General features: G+C 39.1%; 1 protein-coding gene across 3 annotated transcripts in view; it reads left to right on the top strand.

Moving 5' to 3' along the window:
• Window positions 1-22,296, top strand: part of LOC105201255 (argininosuccinate lyase) — a 154,500-nt gene that overhangs the window by 94,050 nt on the left and 38,154 nt on the right. For all 3 annotated transcript variants that reach the window (XM_039446419.1, XM_039446423.1, XM_039446410.1), the window contains one exon: window positions 4,883-5,076. In XM_039446419.1, the coding sequence (XP_039302353.1) occupies window positions 4,883-5,076 (194 nt within the window). The remainder of the gene's footprint in view (window positions 1-4,882; window positions 5,077-22,296) is intronic.

Raw genomic sequence — 22,296 nt, 5'->3', positions numbered from 1 at the left:
GGCACGTCGGACAAAATTACGTGTTATTTTTTCTAACATCACGACTTCAATATGGCCGCAGCGAGTACTCAGGAGCCTTAAAGCAATGAATAGATCTAACATGCATCAGAGTAAAGGTAGCAATGTGCATGTTACAATTTAAGAAATCATCATTCGATTCTAGCTTTATTATTAAAAAAAGCTAGTTTTTTGTAATTCATCGATCGATCCACCGCATTATGCGCGAGTGCAGCGTTTGCAGAACAGAGTACATTTGCGCATAATCCAATAAATTGGTAGAATAAAAAATCTAAACTGCTATATCATTTAAAGAGACATTCTAGTTTATATTCATTCTTTTAAAATTTTATTTTTATTAGATTTAACACATTTAAGTAACGATAATGACTATACCGATCAAAAATAGATCTTAGCGCTCGACAATAATTTTTTAGATGAATTTTCACAGTGTAATTCTTATGAAGCTCGCGAAGAACATTCCCATTCGTCACTTGTTCTGTCTAAGATATCTTAAGCATCCTATAATAACACTAAATCTCAAATGCTTCTATACGATTCATTATGTTCACTTTAAGCGTCCACGTCTTGCAAGCAAAGAAAAGCGTGGACTATACGTAACATTGGAGAACATTCAGATGGACTTTCATTTTCAAGCCTCGCTGAGAAAGAAATAGCTCTTTATTTTTTAAGGCAAATCTTGTCATCTATATCTTGGTTTGTATCTTCTCATTTACGTCGTTTATTTTGCCATTTAATCACGCTCCCAAATATTTAAACCGTGTTACGATGAATAATTTTTCTGTGCATTTGCAGACTCACGGAGGCAGATTTTTCTTATTATCAACTAATGATCACAATTCGGTTTTTAGTATATCAATATAAGTGGTTTTCAGTATATTAGTAGTAATCTTAGCACAAAAAGGTTGTGCGTCTGCTCTCTGTCCGGATTCAAATCTCATTGATTACAAACATCTGATTTTATTCGATCACTACCTTTCAAAAGGTAACGACAAACCATCGAGAGTATCTTGTCATAAACAAGCATTTTTTGTAGGGGAAATGCTTTAGGAATACCCTCAACCTCCGAAGAGAGACCAAAGAATATAAGGGACTAGATGAAAGCGGAGTGTCCCTCTGCAAGCCGGAGAGACTCCCGAATCCACTAAAACCCCACGGGTGTCTTACTTCGGTCATTTGTGGAGAAGGGGAGAAGGGCGGAACCACCATCGGCATACGCATAGACCCCCCCCCCCTATAGTCAGATTTCGGCCTTCTGACTTGTAACTGCGCAAAGGTGTCGCCGCTAACCCTCACGCACTTGTGCAATTAAAGGAGCAATTGTAGAGGAGAAACCCCCTGCCTTCTCCACGCCCCCAACTAGCCCACTAATGCGGGTAATACTATCTCTCCTTATGGGGGAAAAGGAACCTTGCGAAGTGGAACAGCAAGTTGACCCCTTTCTTCCGTCATCTACCCGCCAAAGGGTTAGGGCAGATAGGAGTGGCGGGGAGATCGGAGACCCACTGGGGTCTCTCCCCGCCGCTCCCGTTAAGGCGGAACGGCTCTTAGATGCACAGCAAATCTACGACACCCGCGAAAACAGTCACTTTGTTTCTAGTTCTGTCCTGGAAAAGAAGTCCCGTTTTGCTTAACTCTTTCTTTGCCTCCTCCTTCCGCAAGAACATCTTTTTGCAGAAGGATAAGGTAGCTACCCATGAGCCGTCGCTGCAGAGCATTGCACGTATAACAACCGGCAGCAAGAGATCTTCCCCAACGGCGGCCGACAAAAACTCCCGTTGATCGTCTCATGCAGGACATTCCTTCCAGACGTGGAGGAGGAAGTTCACGGCAGTCCCACATTGGTGGTTCACAGAGGTCGGGTCCCGGCTTATTCGATTGAGGTACTCATTAAGACACCCATGTTCGATGAGCCCCTGAATTAATCGAAAGGCGGTAAAACTTTTTGGGAACCGAAGACTACCGCCAATCACTACTTGTAAGCCGCCGCTCCGGTAACCGTAATTTTAAGAAGCCGGATAAGGGTCGATCTCCATTGCCTTTGTTGATAGTACCATGTACCGCAATTAGAAATGAGTCATTCCGCAATTAAAAAGTAGAATGAAAATAACGACCCTTCTAGAAAGATCGACCGCAGCCTGGATCTTGTTGTAAGTTTCTCTCAAGAACACGCGCACCGACAGTCACATGTACCGTCTTAGTATTAAGTGAAATTTACGTATCGTAGTTGTTGTGTAATTTACGAATTGTTGTGGCGAGTTGCTTTATGAGCGTTATCGTATCGTTTTGAAGTGTTTTTCTGTAAAAATTATCGTTCCGCGTTGAGTTGTGTTTGTGAGAATTATTGTGTCGGAATACTTTCGGGAAGATTATTATAATTGCACCGAATTTGTCGTAAAAAATCGTATGAGACAATAAAAGTAGCTCGGTGCGTGGAATTTGCATGGTTCGATCTCTGCAAGACGCGATACTGATCGGTCTCCGCAAGATTCGTCACTCCGTGAAATTGCCACGAGAAGCACCGGCTACTGGAATACCACGAAGTAATTGTTGATCGTATTAATTGTAAATCGAACTCTGCCGTGAAGAGCGTGTGGAGTTGTAAGTTATTCGTTTGTGAGATTGTCGTTGTTTGTGTCGCGTGCGTTTATGTTACAATAGTTATTGTGCCGCGTATTCCGTATTTAATTCCGCCGTAAAGCATTATACGTCTTCATAATTTTTCTCACATTTTTGGCAACACCGGTCAAATTATATCTCTGTTGAATTAACGCAATTAACGCACTGCTGTATTATTCCTATCTTTTTTTTCAAATCGCTACTATTTTATCCGTCTGTTATCCGATTCAAAATTATTAATGTCTGTTTATTTCAAACTATAATTTATTATCAAACAAAAATGTCTTTGTCACCTTACAAAATACATTGTCATTAATTATTAAACTTAATTCTAGCGTTGTGATTGCATTTCTTTTCTTCTTCCCCCCCCCCCCCCGCTATTATTAAGAACCGCGCCCTTTGCCATATATCGAGCAAGCCGCGGGCAGAGGTATTGAGTCTCATCGTGATTACGCTTCTTTCAATTTTCGAGTAGCACAAAGAGTCGCGCCTGGCGCCCAATTAAAGGTTACGATTTTAGTGATTACCGCTTTCCGTCCCTTGATTAATTGAGCGTACTTTCTTGCGCCTGGCAAGCACAGGAAAAGTACGTTGCAGCGTATGCAAGCGCCTGACAAAGGCGCCTGGACCTTCGAGATTGGGCAGAAGGCAAGCCAGCGAATTAGCTATTCTGTTTGCTCAGGGCACAATCTCGAGGTGTTCCTCAAATGCCCAAGATGAGCCCCACATACTTTATTCTAGAACCCGCACGTATGAACAAAGCAGCTGTCTAAGCCGGTGAAACGCAAAAGTATGGCGTGTTACAATGCATATCATTACAAAACTATTACATTTATCGCCTTAGCACGGTGTACAAATGCTATCTGCTCGTAAGTGATTACTGCAATGAAAAAAAAGGAAGCCACCGCTCTTTCCTGTGGATCGGCATAAAAAAATCAATATACTACTGTGTCCAAAAAGTAAGGTGACATTGCATTTATTTCGAAAATTCTTTATTTATTCTTGCAAATCAATTTCGTCCCCTTCAAAGTAATCCCCCCCTGATATAATACACTTATTCCAACGGATTTTCCAATCTTCGAAACAGTTGTAATAATCGATTTCAGGAATGGCCTTTAGCTCCTTCTTCGCAGCGGCTTGAATCTCTTCTATCGACTCGAAACGGTGTCCCGTGATTTTTTAACCAAAAACTCGACTAATATCGTTCCACAACCACCGTATTCACCTGATTTGGCTCCATGCGACTTCTGGCTATTCAACAAACTCAAGCGGCCGCTCCGGGGACACCGTTTCGAGGTGTCACCGCTGCGAAGAAGGAGCCTTACTTTTTGGACACAGTAGTACACAGTATACTAAATAAATCTTATAGTGAGTGAAACCGAACTTGCGATCTTCAAATCTCTAACACTGATCTTACTCTACTGTACCACGCTGCCACTTGACAAATATTTCACTGACCTGATACTATAGAATGTAATCAAATTCAAACCGTGATACTCGGCAACGGAATGAACAGTGCATTGTCTCCAAATAGCATTTGTTATTTTTGTACTACACATCTGCCATGATTTGATAGAATTGATAACCCGGGTTACCGATTATGTGCTTTTCCTTGTAAACCCATAGACGTGTGGATCAGATTAAAATCAAATTTGAATGTCCAATGGATGTCGCACATTGTTTGGGCAGCAAATATTTCCAAATGGTATAATACTTTTTTGTTTTTCTTGACCACTTCTACGTCCTTCATGCGGTTCATCTCATTTCTGAGACATCCTATATATAATTTATGTATAATACATTTTATGGTTTAATTTATGTATAATATATTGTATGGTTTAATATAATATAAATTACAGTATCTTATAATAATTGTAAAAGAATACAAAAAGAAATTTGGTTTAAAATCCTGGAAAAGGTAATATTTTTTGCAACAAATTTTTTATTTTTTCTGAAGTAGGAGGGATCTTAAAGACAATTTATTTAGTATTATCATTATGTACAGTCGTGAGCTCAAAGGTAGCAACATATTTTTTTCAATGGTTTTTGGAATGTAAACTTGCTCACCGAACGGCGAACGTAATTGGTTCTTACCTGGATCCAACCAATTACGTTCGCCGATCAATGAGCAAATTTACATTCCAAAAACCATCAAAGAAAATGTGTTGCAACCTTTTAGCTCACGATTGTACGTATTATTTACAATTGAAACTAATTAATTTTGTTAATTTCTTAAATTTTGTAGCTACGCTTGGTATATGAAACAAGATTTGGAAAGACTATTAGAAGTGCGTAAACGTGTGAATATTTTACCACTTGGGAGTGGTGCAATAGCAGGAAATCCGTTTCCAATTGACCGTCAATTTCTGGCTATAGAGCTTGGGTTCGACGAAATTACCCAAAATAGTATGCATGCTGTTGGAGATCGAGATTTTGTCGGTATGTTTTAAAAATCTAGTGCTTATTATATTTTAGATAAAGATTGATAGATTAAAATAACTGGTGATCGTTTAAATTTAAACAGTGTTAACGTGTTTTTTTCACTTTTTTTGACAACTCATTTAATTTTTTTTTTCCCAGTACACAATATTTATAAAATACTTATAAAATATTGTTAATAATAATTTTAATATTTTACAAATATTTATCATAAATTGTATTATTGTATAATAAATATTATGGAAATATGATAAAACTTTACAAAAGGGGAGCAGCCTCTGACGATCTTGACTATGACACATTATCAATGGAATGTTATCAATGGAAAGGTACTGAGTGACATACAGAAGGTTTTAAGTAATGCTCATTTTTTATTAAAAAAAAATATTATTAAAGAAAGAAAAAAACAGTTTTTCTTAATTATTTCATAAAATATTTATTTTACAAAAAAATGTGTCAAACAAAAAAATGAAGCTTGTAATAAGCTCTGTGAAAAAGGTTATATACTGTTATACTTGTCAAGACAAGTACACAGTACACTCCCACAAAAACACTTGTACTTGCGTAACACAAAATGAATACGCTTTATTTACGAAAAGAATTTTAACTTTAATCGTGGAATTCTGTACAATAAGATCGAGACGAAATTATTATTAATCTTTTGTGACAGCTTTGCGTCCCGAAACTCTCTAAAAACACGTTGGGACACGCAGGGAACGATCCTCACTTGTCGCGCTCATTAATCGTTTCACGTGAATTGATTACAGCCGCTTCCACAGGGCGGGCACGCAACACTGCCTTTCTTTTAAAAAAAATTGTCGTCCCGACAATTCAGTAGGAAATCTTTGACATCTCTTAGCTCATGCGTTTCTTCACTCTACTCTGAGCTGTTGCTACAGATTACCAAGCCACGCATCTTTAAAATGTCAAATTTTTTAAAATTCTTTTTTCTTGCAAAATGATTCACTTATCCTTTTCGATTTCTCTTGAAGTTCATTTGAAGACTCAAAGAATACTTCATTTTCCTGTCAAAAGGAGAAAGCCTTAAAATCTTCGGATATGGGGTGGGGGGGAATAATTACTATGGACCCTTCACCTTACAAGACTCTCCAAATCCGGCATTTGCCCAATGTCCACACGGGAAAACCACAGCTCAAAAAAAACCGCAAGCAAAGCAGACTTCAGATAACAATTACTTTTTTTTTAACGTAGTAGTTCTCGCCGATAAAAATGCGTTCTCTCCGCCAACTCTACAAATTTTTTAAGAAAAATAAAAATACAAGAAAGAGTATCTCCGCGAATAAAAATAAGCTTAATAAACTACTTGCTAACTATTGATTTCCAATTGTCGACACACTAATTTTCTAAGCAATTATTTTTTACGAAAAATAACTAACCTATCTAAATGAACTATTTTATCCATAGACTAAGATAGACGGAGCCTTTTTACGAGGGGTAGCTCAGATTAGCGGTAAGGGGGGGGCTACCAGCTCTTCGGCTATTTCCGCAGCGTTCGGCTATGTTCGGGTTTACATAAAGCTGGGATATGCCAGAAGAACGTGATTACTCGGAGCTATATTCAAAACTACGGTCTGAGTAATAATTGAATAAGGAATAAATGTAATAAAGGAATACATGAAATAAAATATATGTTTATTATTGATTTTTATTGGTCTTTAAATATAATTAATTTGTTTAATGTATGTCTGTCACTTAAATTTTCGTTTTTTATATAATGAGTTAACCTTATTTTAGCATATGATTCTATAATGCATCGCAATAAATGATTTAAATGATTACTAAAGAAACATTGATCATTAATATGCTCCTTTAATTGAATAAATATATTTTTATTGTAAGATGTATTTTCCATTACGTTATATATAAAAGCATTCATATTAAAATTATTTAGAGCTGTATTTGTTCTTATGTACGTAAGTATTACATTTTCAACTCTTTTGCATATATAAATCATATCTTCTGATGGAAATATTAAAGAACCTTTATTTTTTAAATGTATTAAATTCTGATTTATTCCTACATCATTCGCGATTAAAACATCAATACATTCAGCACAGTGTAAAGTCTTCTTTAATTTTTTAACTATATATCCTGCTATATATGTAATTATTTTGTTTTTATATTCGGTTGTACTTAGGGATAATTGAGTGTGTAACAAATAATCGTGATCTGTTTCTTCTGTATGCAAAATATCTAACCATTGGCTATTTGGAATTTTATAAATTGTTGTAGCATTAATGATATCCAATGAATTCTGTGATGATGAAATATGCAATATGGGTATATTCTCCAAGGGTATGCAATTACCGGAATCTTTCTCGCGTATTTCTACATGTACAATTAATTTTTTTAAAGCAGATTTGAATTGTTTAACAGTTGGATTATTATTATGTCCGCCATGGGATCTTATACTACCAAATATTAACTCTAAATGGTCTTGGCTGACTTTGTACATTGGTAAATAGTCCAAGAAATTGTTGTCAATACAAGTAAACTTATATAGATGTAACATACTTTCAATATTGATTAAAAAACCGAGGAAACCTGTTTTTAGTTTAGACTGTAGTATGCTTTGATGTCTGTTTTCTTGTAATAATGACAATTTTTTAATATAGTTAGCACACTCTTCGACTTTTTTAGTTATTTCCGATAAATTTGTTACGCTTATCGGCTTTTTAAATCCATATTGTCTTTGGTTTTTAGAATTCAAAATATCAAATAGATCATTGAACATTGATGTAAACTTAATTGTTTCGGAACAATGTTGAAAATGTGATAATTTTAATACATTTTTACAAAATTCGATCAAAGTTGCAACTGATGCGCTTAATAATTGTGATGCTAATTTAACTTTCATTTTATTTTTATGAAATTCTATGTGCATGCGTCTAAGTTTATTTGCTAAATGTAAACCTTCGACTTCTTGTAATTTATGCAATTCTTCAAAATACTTCCATTCAATTGTATCCTTATTGTTAGCATAAAGAATCTTCAATTTAGGAAGTTTGAACCATGTCTGAAAATTTTCAGAAAGATTTAAATTGCATCCTAACTCTGGAACATTGTTAAATTAGAGCATAAACCATCACACGTGAGTGATACAATTAACATTCCAGCTTCTTGAAGTGCAATCAGGCATTGAATAGTTAAATTTTTCTTCTGTTCAGCATTTATGCCATTTATTAGATAATATGCAATTGGCAATTTCTAAGAGTCATTGATGCATACCACATAAAAAACCAACGCTTCTTTAGCTAGTTTTGTTGAATCACATTCTACATTACTACCGCAGTCAACGTAACCGACAAATTTATCTTTGCAGTAATCCACATGTTGACGACCTCGTCAAAAATTAAAGCACCTATCAATTTATATGAAACAGAACGTGCATGCAATTTTATAGCCTCTAAAGCTTCAAAGTTAATACCAGGTTCTCCATCAACTGAACGATACCACTTTGAAATGGTTTTAGGATGAGGTAAAGCATTATAGAATTTACAGCGTACAAAATTATATGCTCTAGGTGAATAATAGTGTAAAGATAAAGCAACCTGACGTAATTTAGGAGGATATTTCTTGGCTATAGGTAAGAGTTTCTTTTTTCTTATATCACGTTTTACTAATTCTTTCGCACCTTCATTTAAATGTTGCAATATGTCACCTTCATCTTCTGTTATTAGGTTTCGTTTCTGTAATTTCTCTAAGACAGTTTTTAAATCACGAATTTTCTTCTTTGCTTTCTTGTGGGTATAATTTATGATATGAAGCTTTCTTTGATATAATTTATGATATGAAGAGATTTTACTTCTTCTCTATGAATTTTTCGCATTAGAACTTTGGTAGGAGAATTAAAAATCCTATCAAGGGAGATACTTGTTGAACGATGTACTTGAGAATTTACATTATGCACTGCAGCACATGTTTCATTATTTACAACATCTGTCTCAGGCAACTGACAAGAAATATTTTGTTAGTCATCACATTGTGTATACGTTAAATACATATATATATATATATATATATATATATATATATATATTACATTATTTCTTACATTAACATGTGGGAAAGCATCTATCTTTAATTTTTTTAATGTTATATGTGATTCATAATTTTGTTTTTCAAAATGCGCAGAACACACAGCTGCTTTTTTCGGTGGACACCAATATTTTAAGTTTAATGCTTCAAGCCATTTATTTTTTCTATTAATATCTTTTGGTAATCTAAAATTACGAATTATTTAAATACCTTATTATTATTATTATTTAAATACGTATAAACATAATTTTTTAATTAAATAATAAATTTCTTGCAAAAATTAACCAATAGATATATTCTAACTTACAAATGAAATGAAAATTTTTCTGTTTCTTTTTCTTTTTCTTGCTGCTTCCAATTTTTTCTATTGCAGTTATTTCGATTACTGCACCCAGATACAATGCAATAACTCATTGTAAAATATTCAAAGAAGCACAAAAGTATATAATTGAATAATCGCAAAATGCAATGAAGCTGTATGCAGTTTGAAGTGACAGCTAAGAGCCGAATGATTCCGAACAATTCCGAATCAAACCGATGTGCTGGTAGTCGCCCCTTACCGCTAATCTCAGCGCCAACCCTGTCTAACAGTATAAGCTCCGTCTACCTTAGTCTATGATTTTATCCTTATGCCTTCTAGATTTCCGAATGCAATAAACAACATCATTTAATCTTCTAACAATTTCATAAGGACCCTTCCAATTACTCTGAAGTTTAGGAGTTTTTTCCACTTTTTTTGAAGATTAAACAACCAGACTTTTTGTCCAAGTTTGAAATTTAATTGCCTAACTTTCCAATCGTATAACGTTTTAATTTTTTGAGATTTGATCTCAATACGTTCTCTCGCTAAATTATAAGACAAATTTATTTTTTTTTAAGGTCATCGTAATAATTTGCAACCAAAAAAGTTTTTTGAAAATTCGAAGGACAACCATAAAGGAGATCCAGAGAAAGTCTCAACTCTCGACTTAAACACAATTCTGAAAGAATGAAACCAGTGGTTTCATGTTTAGAAAATCTATACACCAATAAACCTAAAGGAACCTAACGACCTCAATCCCTTTGATTTTCAGAAATTTTGTTAAATAATTCAACAATGTTTGATGTTGGCGTTCCACCTGACCATTGCGGGTGAAGTAGAGTAATCATTGTTTTCTTTTCTTTAATCCCAACAACACTGAGTTATATCCAAGAATATTCGTGACTCAAAATTTCTTCCCTGTTCTGTATGCAATTCTAATGAAACGCCAAACGTTGCTATCACTTGATTCACAAAAACTTCTGCAATAGTCTTAGTCCTAATATTTCTTAACGGAAAAGCTTCTACCCACTTAGTAAAACAATCTGTAACAATTACCAAATATCTATTCCCAGAAAAAAAAAATTGGGCCTAATATATCCAATTGAATTCTTTCAAAAGGTGCCCCAGCATTATAAATCTGAAGGAAAGACTTTCCTTTACTCGGACCTTTCTTAACAAGACAAACTTTACAACTTTCACACTAATGCCTAACATCTTGCTTACAGGAAAACCAATAAAAATGTTTCCGAATTTTTCCTAGAGTCTTATTAACACTGAAATGTCCTCCTATAGGGGAAACATGAACCTCCTCCAAAATCCGGTTAACCATGACATTATCATTTGAAACTTGTGGCACTATTATCTGAAAAACAACGCAAATTCGGAGACTTCCATCTTCTATATAAAATTCCCTCCCTAATCTCGAGAGAATTGCACATCAACTAATAATTTTTAGCAGTAGTAACTTTTAGCAGTAGTAACTCCAAAAACCAACTTTTGACGAAGTGGACGCTTATTAGCCTCATTTCCACGAAATAAATCCGCGATTGACAGGTCTTTTAATTGAGCCTTTCTTCAATCAATTGATTTGATCTCTCCAAAAACTATTTTACCAACAAATTCTTCCTTACTAATTTCTTTCAATTCTATCTTCTGACAATAAACACAAGAATTTTAAACACAGAGACGTCTAGATAATGCATCAGCGTTACCGTGTAACTTTCTTGCACAATGTTGAATTTCAAAATCATATTGCTAAAGCCGTTCTAGCCAACGTGCCAATTGTCCCTCCAAATCCTTGAAGGATATTAACCAACGCAAAATATCATAATCTGTCTTTACTAGAAATTTTCGTTCATATAAATAATAGTAAAAAGTTTTTAATGAATCAATAACGGCCAGAAGTTCTTTCCGAGTAATACAATAATTTCTCTCAGCTTTATTGAAAACCCGGCTAAAAAAGGCTAAAATTTTTTTTCTTTCCATCCTGGATTTGAGAAAGTACCGCTCCTAAGCCATGATTAGAGGCGTCTGTATCGAGAATGAATTTCCTCTCCACTGTTGGAAAAGACAAGATTGGAAAAAATATTAAATTTTGTTTCAACTTTTTAAACGCCAGCTGACATTGTTTGTCCCAGAAAAACTTTGTTAAATTTTCTGTGAGAACAAATAAGGGCTTCGCGATAAGCAAAAATTCCTTTACAAATTTTTTATAAAAAGCTGCGAACTTGCTTTCTATTTTGAGGAACTGGCCAACTTCTAACACACTCAATTTTTTCAGGATTTATAGCAACTCTATTCTCAAAAACATGACCTAAATATTTTACTTCTCTGAAAAAAGAACGCATCTTTAAATTTAATTTTAAATTTGCCTTCCCTAAGAGAAGAACTACTCTTAAATTTTGCAAACATCTTTTCAAAAGTTTTTCCGAATGTGATCACATTATCTAAATACACTAAACAAATTTTATTGAGAATTGGACAAAGAACTTTCTCCATCAAACGCTCGAAAATGGCAGGAGCACAAGCTGAACAAAGCTTAACTTCTTAGTACCCACTTTTTAGTATCTAAAGTACAGAACTAAGAATTTCCGGATAGACGGTTGTGTAGATCCTCTATCCGTCGGATTGGGTAAGAATCCTTCTTAGTTACAGCATTAAGTTTCTTAAAATCAACACAAAACCTAATCAAACTATCCTTTTATTCTTAACTCAAAACTGCAGGAGAAATCCATGGACTATGTGACTCCTTAATTATTACCTGCTGCTTCATTTCAGATAAAATTTTATCTACTTCTTCACGCATTTGTAAGGGAACACGTCTAAACGGTTGTTTAATTGGTGTAGAATTCATAACATTGATAGAATACATTTCCAAAGAACAATTCCCAGCAACAACATAATAGTAAAAATCCGTGAAATCTCCGTGAAAATACCTTGAAATTCTTCCAATAATTGAGCAAATTTCTCTTTTTGAGAGATGTTTAAAATTTGAGAATATTTTTGGTAAAATTCTGAAAGAAAATGTGGTACGTTAATATTGAGATTAAAAATTCGTGAACGATAAAAGATTCTTCTGACTTCTCTCCTCCTCTCCAAAAGCCGTTTGTGACTGGGGCGAAGCCCTTTTCCCTGCACCCCCTGCCCGTATTTTTTCTAACCTAACTTACCCCGTCTCAGTCGGTCCATTAATGACGGGATGTTTCACTACGTATAACATTTTTGTCACACAAAAAATTTCACAAGCGGTCAATATTGTATATATTTACGAAATAATGTACATAATATTTAAATATAACGTAAAAAAATATTAAAACAATTATAAAACTTATTCATAAATATTTTAAATTGTTTAGATTTGAAATTATGGCCTACCTCCTCCCCCGCCCATGCGTTCTCTGTATCATATTGGTTTTCGACTTACCACACAAAATAGTTTTCCTACTATAACGACTAAAGTATTGAAGTTAAAATATGTATATTTTTGGTAAAATTCTGAAAAAAAATGTGGTACGCTAATATTGAGATTAAAAATTCGTGAACGATAAAAGATTCCTCTGACTTCTCTTCTCCTCTCCGAAAGCCAGTTGTGACTGGGGCAAAGCCCCTTTCCCTGCACCCCCTGCTCGTATTTTTTCTAACCTAACTTACCCCGTCTCAGTCGAACCTTTTTTATAAAGCTTATTACGAGCTTAATTTTTTGTTTAACACTTTTTTGTAAAATAAATATTTTCTTAAATAATTAAAAAAAACTTTTTTTCTCTAATAATATTTTTTTAATAAGAAGTGAGCCTTACTCAAAACCTTTTATATGTTACTCAGTACTTTCCCATTGATAACATATGTCAAGGTCAAGGTCATCAAAGGTTGCTCCCTTTTTGTAAAATTTTAAATATTTCATGAACCACAATGATAATATTTTTTTAAAACATTTTTACTTTTTTTAGTAAGTTTATACAATATATCTTTTGTATTAAAAATGAGAAAATAAAACTACGAGGGGCGATTTAAAAGTAAGGTTACAAAGTCTGCCGCAAGATGAATAAATTCACTATTGTAGAGGCCCCCTGCGAGCAATCGTAATGCTCGCATGCGGAGCTCGAGTATTATTTAGGAGTACCTATTCGCGGCGACAATTCCGCGCGAACATTCCGCCCGCCATCGCTCAAAGTGTCAGGTTCGAGCGATCGAACAATAGAATAATTTGGTGGTCACCGCCTAACATACATGTCGCGGTAGACACAAACGAGATTACAGGGTGGAGGATAATATTATAATACAACTTGTCTGACGTGAATACACTCAAAAATTCACAGATTTAAGTTAAAGGTTAGCAGGGCAAATATCACAATTCAACAAACATTAGATGGCTGTGAAGAGGTCCTTAAAATTACAATCTCTTAAACATTGCTTGAATAAACTGAAAGAATTTGTAACTAATAAAACCAGAACGCATGACTAAGCAGAAAATTAAATTAAACTAAAGGAACGAGTATATGTTACAAGATGAATTAGGCACACGCAACACCTAGAGATTAAACACTCAGTGGCAATTTAGGATTGCGGGTATCTTTGATAGACTAAACTTGATTTAAACAGTCACTATACACAAGAGAGTTCACATATCTTGAGTCCTGATGCAGCTCTCTTAATGGGCGCTGCCCGCCATGGAGGACTCAAATTGAGAAAAACTTAACGAATGTCTGTTTGTGTACCAGCAGCAGAATGAGTCTGTTGACAAGTCGCACTAACTCAGACGTCGACGAGTAGATGGTGGCGACCCTTGTCAGCCTATCCTTCCCAGGATGAAGTTGCATCACCCTGGACAGTGGCCACTTTGTCAGAGGAGCCAGCTTGTCCTTGAACAGGACCAAGTCTTTTACTTGGAGCTGTCGGTTTGATTTGAGCCATTTGGCCCGCTGTTGCAGCTGAGCCAGGTAGTCCGACCGCCAGCGCCGCCAAAAGTGACTCCTCATCAGCCAAAGCAAATGCCAGCCGGGTTGCCCTGCCTGATCGATCTCCGTGAAAAGTTCCGGGGGAGCAATCAGAGGCCTTCCGATGATGAAGTGACTAGGTGTCAGGGCTAAGGCATCGCTAGGATCCGAGCTAAGCGCGCTGATCGGCCGAGAGTTAAGGCAGGCCTCTATGCTAGCCAGCACAGTCAACAGTTGCTCGTATGTGAGCTTAGAGTCGCCAATGACTCTATAAAGATGACGTTTCATCGACTTCACGTTAGACTCCCAGATGCCCCCAAAGTTTAGAGCTCGAAGAGGGATGTATCGCCACTCCACTCCATCCAACGCCACGGCAGTCGCTACAGCTTGACGATGGCGGAGGTCTCCAAGAAAAGCCTATGTAGTTCGGCCTCGCTGCCCTTGAAGGTGGTACCGTTGTCAGTGTAGATGACCCGACAGAAATCACGCCGGGCGGTAAAGCGACGGTATGCGTCGGTGGTCAAGTCAGAGACCAGTTTCAAATAGATGGCCTTGACCACAAGGTACACAAACATCGCCACGTACCCTTTCAATGTTTTTGACCTCACCCGAGTAAAGCCTTTATCTAGAAGTAGCCGGCAAAGTCGACTTCAGAGTGCGCAAATGGTAGCGCCGGTTTAGCTCTGATGGCCGGCAGCAACCATTTGCTGCTCGAAGGTGATGGCGTTGTGACGCGCGCACCTGACGCAGCTCAGCATGATGCGTCGGATTGACGTGTTAGCGCGCAGGATCCAATACCTCTGCAACAGACAGCGATGTACTAGTCTGTAACCCCCATGAAGAGTAGAGATGTGAGCTTTGCGAATAAGGAGAGCGGTGACGTGATGGTTCTTAAGGAAAATAACAGGATGTTTCTCGGATTTCAAAAGGAAGGAGTTTTGCAGTCTGCCACCGACGCAGATTAATCCGTGAGTGTCGACAAATGGCAGAAGTCTACGGAAGGGGCTGCCAGATCAAACTCCCCTCTCGAGGCTAGGCTCCGGAATTCTTCTGAGAACGCCTCCATCTGCACCAGCCTAAGTGTCAATGATCCAAAAGCCAGTTCCTGCGAGGACAAAAAGTTCCTGTGACGATCAGGTTTCGCCAGCTTTGAGTTGAGTTGCCAGCGGTGAGCGTACGCAAGAATTGCGCACATCCTGTCGAAAGACAAAAATTTCTGCAGCCAGTCGGAAAGTGAAAAGTTGGATCGAGTCAGCCAGACGTTAACTCGACCGCGTGACTTCAGTTCTGTGGCCTCAAGTACAGTTTTGGAGGACCATTCGGTCTGTGGTTGAGTCAGCCACTTAGGCCCGCTCCACCAGATCCCGGATTCCTGCAGCTGTCGCGGGGTACATCCTCTCGTAGCCAAGTCCGCGGGGTTCTGAGCAGATTTGACGTGACGTCAAACAGCAGTGGGCAGCAAGGTGGAAATCTTGCTAACCCTGTTTGCCACGTATGCCTTCCACTTTGATGGATGCGACTGTAGCCAAAACAGGACTACCTGCAAGTCGCACCAGCAATGTATTTGCGCCGGTTGAGCTTCTAGTTGCGGCAGAGTGCCAGCGATCAGCCGCGCAAAAAGAGAAGCCCCACATAGCTCGAGTTTGGAAAGGCTTACAGCCTTCAAAGGCGCCACCTTAGATTTGACCGAGTCGAGAGTGAGATGCTGCTAGTACCACAACGTAGAGGGTGGTTGCAAACGCACGCTCCGAAACGTCGCAGAAACCGTGGAGATGCCACTCCATGGTCTCACTGGTACCCAGCCAGCGTGGAATTTTTATGGCTTCTAGATCCGTCAAATCCGTCCGGTATGTAAGTCAGAACTGCTCAAGTCGACCTGTAACTTGAGCGTCCCAACCTATACCTTAAAGCCACAGGCACTGGAGAAGCAGTTTTGCCCGTATGATCACTGGACACACCCAGCCCACCGGGTCGAACAGCGTGGCAATTTGAGACAAAATTGTGCGTTTTTTTACTGCAGGAGGTGACAGCGGAAGCCGCACCTCAAAGTTGAAGACGTCTGTGTGAGGCAGCCACTTCAGGCCCAAAGTCGAGACTGCGTAGCTTACTGTGAGCCTCCTGTGATGCAGCGGCTCAGCTGTACCGAGAAGGTTGGCGTGATTGGCAGCCCACTTGTCCACCGCTATTCCCGAGGAGGATAGAATGCCAACAAGTTCCGTCCTAGCAGCTATTGCTTTTTCGGGTGTGTCTCCTCCCGCCAAAAAATCGTCTACATAGCGATTTTTTTGGAGCAGCTTGGACTCGAGTGGGAAGCGATGCGCCTCCGCTTTGACAAGGTCAAATATACAGGCTTTGGCATGAAACGGTGCAGAGGCGGTACTATATGTGTCAATGAGCAAGCGGTACGAAAGCAACGGCGTCTCGGGTGAGAACCTCCAAAAGATGCGCTGCCAGTCCAAATCCTGCCGGTGTATTAACATCTGGCGAAACATTTTCACCACATAGCAGGTAAATGCATACCGGAAGAAGCACCATCTCAACAGCACGACCAACAAATTCTCCTGCAACTTAGGACCAGCAGAGAGCCTGGAATTAAGTGAGACGCCTACAGCGTTTTTCTGAGAGTCGTTAAAAACGACTCGAATTTTGCTACTGTCCCTTTTGAAGACCGGGTGATGTGGCAGATAATAGGCCTGGTTTGTTACCACCTCGCTCTCCAGGACGACCTCCATATGGCCGAGGTCAATGTACTTGCGCATAAAGACAGAGTATGCGGATGCGAAGTTGGGTTGTTTGGCAAATCGATGTTCGAGACGCATCATACAAGCCCGCGCCGTCGTGTCGATGCCAGAAAATTGAGGAGTTTTGGAGAAGAGAAGCCGTACAATGTAGCGACCCTCTCTGTTGCGGAAAGTTATCTTCTTGAATTGGTCCCAACACTCCTGGTCGTTCGGCGCCAGCTGATGCACACGCGAGACCTCCTTTGTCTCCCAGAACCTGGCCACCAGTTTGGGCACCAGACTGGAGACTTTCCTCAATACCAGAGCTGAGAACTTAAGTGAAAAATTAGCGTTTCGTTGCGATTTCAGAATGAGTCCGATCCGACTCTGAGCAACGGCATTTGGAGTGCCGCCCGTGCCAATGACAATGACGTGAGCGGGTTTGCGCTTCAAGTTGAGCGCCTGGACAACGTATTCCGAAACGATGCATTGCTCTGCGCAGGAATCTAGAAGTACGCGCGCAGTCAAATTCACCCCAGTCTCAGATTGCAAGGTGACTACGGCCGTCGTTAGAAGTTGCTCAGTGCCGCAGGCTCACTAAGAATCTGAGGAGAACTGGATGTAACATGCGTGGTGGTTTTCCCTGAAGATTCGAAGAGATGTTGCGTTGTAGATCCGGAATGCTGTCTGTTTTGGTAAAGTCGCGTGTGGTGCAACCCAGCGCACACGAGACACCACCCTTGAGATTTGCACTCGTCGACCTTGTGACGGTTACTGAGGCAATTCGTGCAAAGACTTTTGTTGACAGCAAGGTATTTTCGTTTGCCATGCAAAAGAACGGCAAAGCCCTTGCACTTGCTGATGAAACGTGGTTCTTGACAGTGCGCACAGGAACCAGGGTCCGAGGACTTCGAACTGTTCGATTTTGAAGAGGAGAAAACTGTCGTGTGAATAGCGGTGCTCTTCCCCTTTGGTTGCTTGCCCGAGCATTCCTGTTGATTGTTAGAAGATTTGCCCTTAGAATCTGCTGATGCCTGAGTTTGCTACTGCCTCGACTTTGTCCAAGGTCTAGATCTGGTCTTCAAGAAACTTCTTAAAAAGTTCAAACTTTGGGAAGAAACCGTCTTGAAAGGTTTCAACCTGCTTCGCCCAGTCCATGCGTGTTGCAGGAGCTAACTTGGACTCGATGCATTGAATGAACACCATATCCCAGTGTTCAACAGGAAGCTTCAGCGACTTGAAAGCGTTTATGCTTTTGTTAGTCGTATTGAGAAGGCCACTCAAATGCGCGCTTGTCTCCTTAGCCAATGAAGGCAGCGCGAGCAACGCATTGGAGTGAGTGAAGAACCTAAGAAAAATGTTGTATCGACTGCAGAACGACTCCCAAGCAATAGTAAAATTCTCTACGGTGACCTCCTGTCCCTTAAGCTTGCCTCCAGCCTCTCTTTCTAAGGAGTTGAGAAGATGCTAAAGTTTATTGACCGCAGTTATGTTTGAATCGTTCAAAACGAGCGATTGAAATTTACTTTTGAAGCTCTGCCAATCCCTTTGAGTCCCGTCGAATTTCGGGGGTTTGATGCGTTTGAGTTGGGAGGTCAAAGTCAAAACAATTGAACCAGATCTGCACGCAGGTCCACCGCTTAGCACAGGCATCGTTCTTGCGGCAATGCGCTCGGTTAATCACGACTTTGCCGACATATAGACCAACAACCCTGACTCGTACAGGTTCTCCTTAAAATATGTGCGACCCTTGAGTTTCTCGGCATGAGGAAAGAACGCATAATCTCTTGACTGGAAGTTTTTCCAATAATCCTCAAGGAGACAATCTTGCGTTTGATAATCGCTTAGCGTCATGTCCTTCGCTGCCTTCTGTTTAGAGGTATTTGCCTAAAAGTTTGCGATCAGCTCGAGGTCACGCTTCTGACGCGCCAAAGTCTCGTCAATCTCTGCACGCTCCAACGGCATGATGCAGAAGACAGCGCGTGCGCCAGCAGCAAATAAGTAAACAAAAGAAAGTAAACGAGAGTCTCGCCGCGTGCAAATAATGCGAGTCGACGGAGAAAGAGTCAGCGAGTATCGCATAAATATCAGCGGATTGCGCAAAGAGATGAGACGTTAAATGCGAGCGAGCGTCCAATATAGAGCACGCTGTAGCATGCACGTTCGCGGGCGTGTAAGCGAGAGCGCTGCATGCTGGAATTTCAGTGGAGAGAGAGAGAGAGAGCGACCGATTTCGCACCGTGTTCCGAGCGAGCAAGATACATGCGCGAGGCGTGTAGATGCATGAAACGTAGATGCCGGTATCGTCTCTCACCGCGCCGCTCCCCTCTTACCAAACTTACGATGCTTGCCGGGGGGGGGGTGCTCGGAGACGATGTCCACGTTCTGCCGTTGGTCCTCTGATTGCTCTGAGCTCGTTTACGACTCGAGGTTTTCGCGCACCGTTTTCTTTTCAATGTCCTGCTCTACGGTGCGTGCAAGCACGGCAACACGGCGTGAGCAAGAGTAGAAAGCCTGGAGACCGACTCCTAATGCTCCGCACGGCTATGTTCTCGCTCCCAATCAGCTCCCAATCAGCTCCCAGCCTGAAGTACCGTGCACTTGCGAGTCCGCGCACACACACACGCGACGCGCCAAAGACGAAGAGTTCACAGGATGCACGGAATGTTTGCCGGAGAACCGTGTCGGCATCCAAGATGGCTCACAAAACCGCGTGGCGAGTTGCCGGCCTATCGCTCATCCTTGCTCTGATTCCAACGCCGTTGGAAATCCGGCTCAAAGGACCAAAAAATTGTAGTGCCGCACTTCCCAATGCAGAAAGGCGCTCCAAATAGATTAAGTTAAGTTGCGAGAGGACAAGGAGTAGCAGAGCCGGGTAGTATAACGCGCACGCAATTACCAAAAGCGATAACACTGTTATTCAACTTTTGCGCAAGTGTTTCTTTCTTGAAGTCGTACAATAAACTGATGTTCGCGCTCGGAAAATCGCTGTCCGAGGAGCTGATCAGGGGGTGAAAAAGCGCGAGGCTTGGGAACGCGACTGCCGAATCTTGCGACATTCCGCGAGATGGAGATAAAGGTCTTAAATTCACTATTGTAGAGGGCTCCTGCGAGCAATCGTAATGCTCGCATGCAGAGCTCGAGCATTATTTAAGAGTGCCCATTTGCGGCAAAAATTCCGCGCAAACAATGCGCAATCCTTTTTCTTTAATATTTACAACATTACTATTTACATTATTCATGGACCTATTTTGTCTATTGATAATATTTATGTTTCTCAACAGTACTGTGTTCAAGAAAAAATCTAGGACTACAAAATCAAAAGAGCACAAGCATATTAACCCTTAAACACGTAAGTGGGTCTGAGAGACCCCACATGAAATTTTGAATGCTTGCTGTATGAAGACGGAATGAGATAGGAGGTTCAGACCAAATCGTAAAAAAAGTTTGAAATCTCCTTTTTCGATTGATATGATTGATCAATTTTTTTGGTTAAATAGAATTCAAACGGGACGGCAACAAAGTTTTGTTAGGGTCAATGCGACCCATATAGTATGTAAGTGAAACTTTTTTTGTGAGTATTTTACATAAAAAAGCTGGACAAAATACGTTCGAACAGGTCAATTTGCGGATGTTAGTCGCATATACTCTGTCTAAAATTGGAATACTATAGAATGCTCTAGAAAAGAGAGTTTTTCCGAAATATATCATGAAACACATCAATTTTTAATTTTAGACACGATTTAATAACAAATACCTTATACTCGCCTTGTTACATAAGTACATTTTTTAATAAAATATATATATTTTTTTTTTTTTAAGTATGAGTCTTTAGCTTTAAAACGCCGTATTGTAAAGTCCTTAAAAGTTTTTTGTTGCAAAGATATGATTTTTTTAAGTGGATTTTTAGATACCCAAAAACACCTTATATTTTCCATGTTACATAATTATATTTTTTAAAAGGAAAGACTTTGCCGAATTTTATTTTGAAAGTGTGACTTTTTAGTTTTAAAACACCGTATTTGAAAGTTCTTAAAAGCTTTTTGTTACAAAGATATGATTTTTTTAAGAAAAAGTGAATTTTTGACCATTTTTTCATTTTTGCTTAATGGTTTTTCCTTTATAAATTATTTTTCGACAATTTTGATTGTCCAGTCACACTTCTGAGATTCTGGATTTTTATTAAGAAAAAAAATTATTGTAAAGTATTGATTGTAATTAAAGTAATAGCTTCTCAAATGTTAAAAGTCTCTCAGACCCGAAAATGTGTTTCCGTATTTTACAGGATCGGTGTGTTTAAGGGTTAAGTTTCAAATAATCATTTCAATGTTAAATTAACCTTAAATCAACATGCTTTTTTGACCAAAAGCGATCGATATTGCAGGAATGTCGACTTTTTTATTGACTTAACCAGCTGTCAACTATATCTACGTCGTATCAAGCTTATTGTTCTGGAAACCGAAATTTATGTTGCGCAAAATCAGCTCAGTCGTGGACGGGAACAGAATTTGATTCGAGTGAGAGAAAAGTAAATGATTTACGAAAAAAAATTTTATGTACGTGTAAATAAATTAAATTAATCTAATATTTATTTTAAATTTTGGGATTGATTACAGTCATCAATTTTCTTAAACCTCTGACGGTTTTTCGTTTTTTACTCCAATTAAGTTTTTTAGTGAGAGAGCCCTGAAAAGGGCCCTTTGGTTTCTTGAAGTTCCGGTTACACCAGGCCAGTCTTCGACGATCGTCCAACGAAGTTACCAAGTTTCTTCGTCTGTTGCTTCTTTCGACGAGGTGGCAGTTGTATTGAAATTATCTTTACTAAGTTTCCAAAGTATCCTCGTTGGTGGAGCCGAGCTCAATACCAGTGGTATTGACTTTTGCTTTGTAGACAGAGCCGAGCTCAACGTCGGTACCAAAAGTCTGTTCTGCATTTGCAGTCTTCCTTTTAATGCAAGGAGAACGCGTTAATCGCCGAGAACAGGGCTTCATCGGTTTACAGAGCAGAGCTTGATGTAAGGAAGAGAGTTGACTTCCCAAAAGCTGAGCTTGATCGGAATTTCCTGGAATTTGGGATTGTTTAGCCAGTGGTACTTAGATGAACGATGAGCGACAAGGCTTTCGTCGAAAAATTTCTTCTGAGAGCAACGGAATGTTGTCTCGGTAGTACTTGCCAAGATTTGGCAAACAAAAACTGATTTTTTGA

Source organism: Solenopsis invicta, chromosome 1 (genome assembly GCF_016802725.1).
Source record: "Solenopsis invicta isolate M01_SB chromosome 1, UNIL_Sinv_3.0, whole genome shotgun sequence".
NCBI classification, from domain to species: Eukaryota; Metazoa; Arthropoda; class Insecta; order Hymenoptera; family Formicidae; genus Solenopsis; species Solenopsis invicta.
The sequence above is the reverse complement of the archived record's forward strand: the minus strand, read 5'-3'. Positions and strand labels throughout refer to the sequence as shown.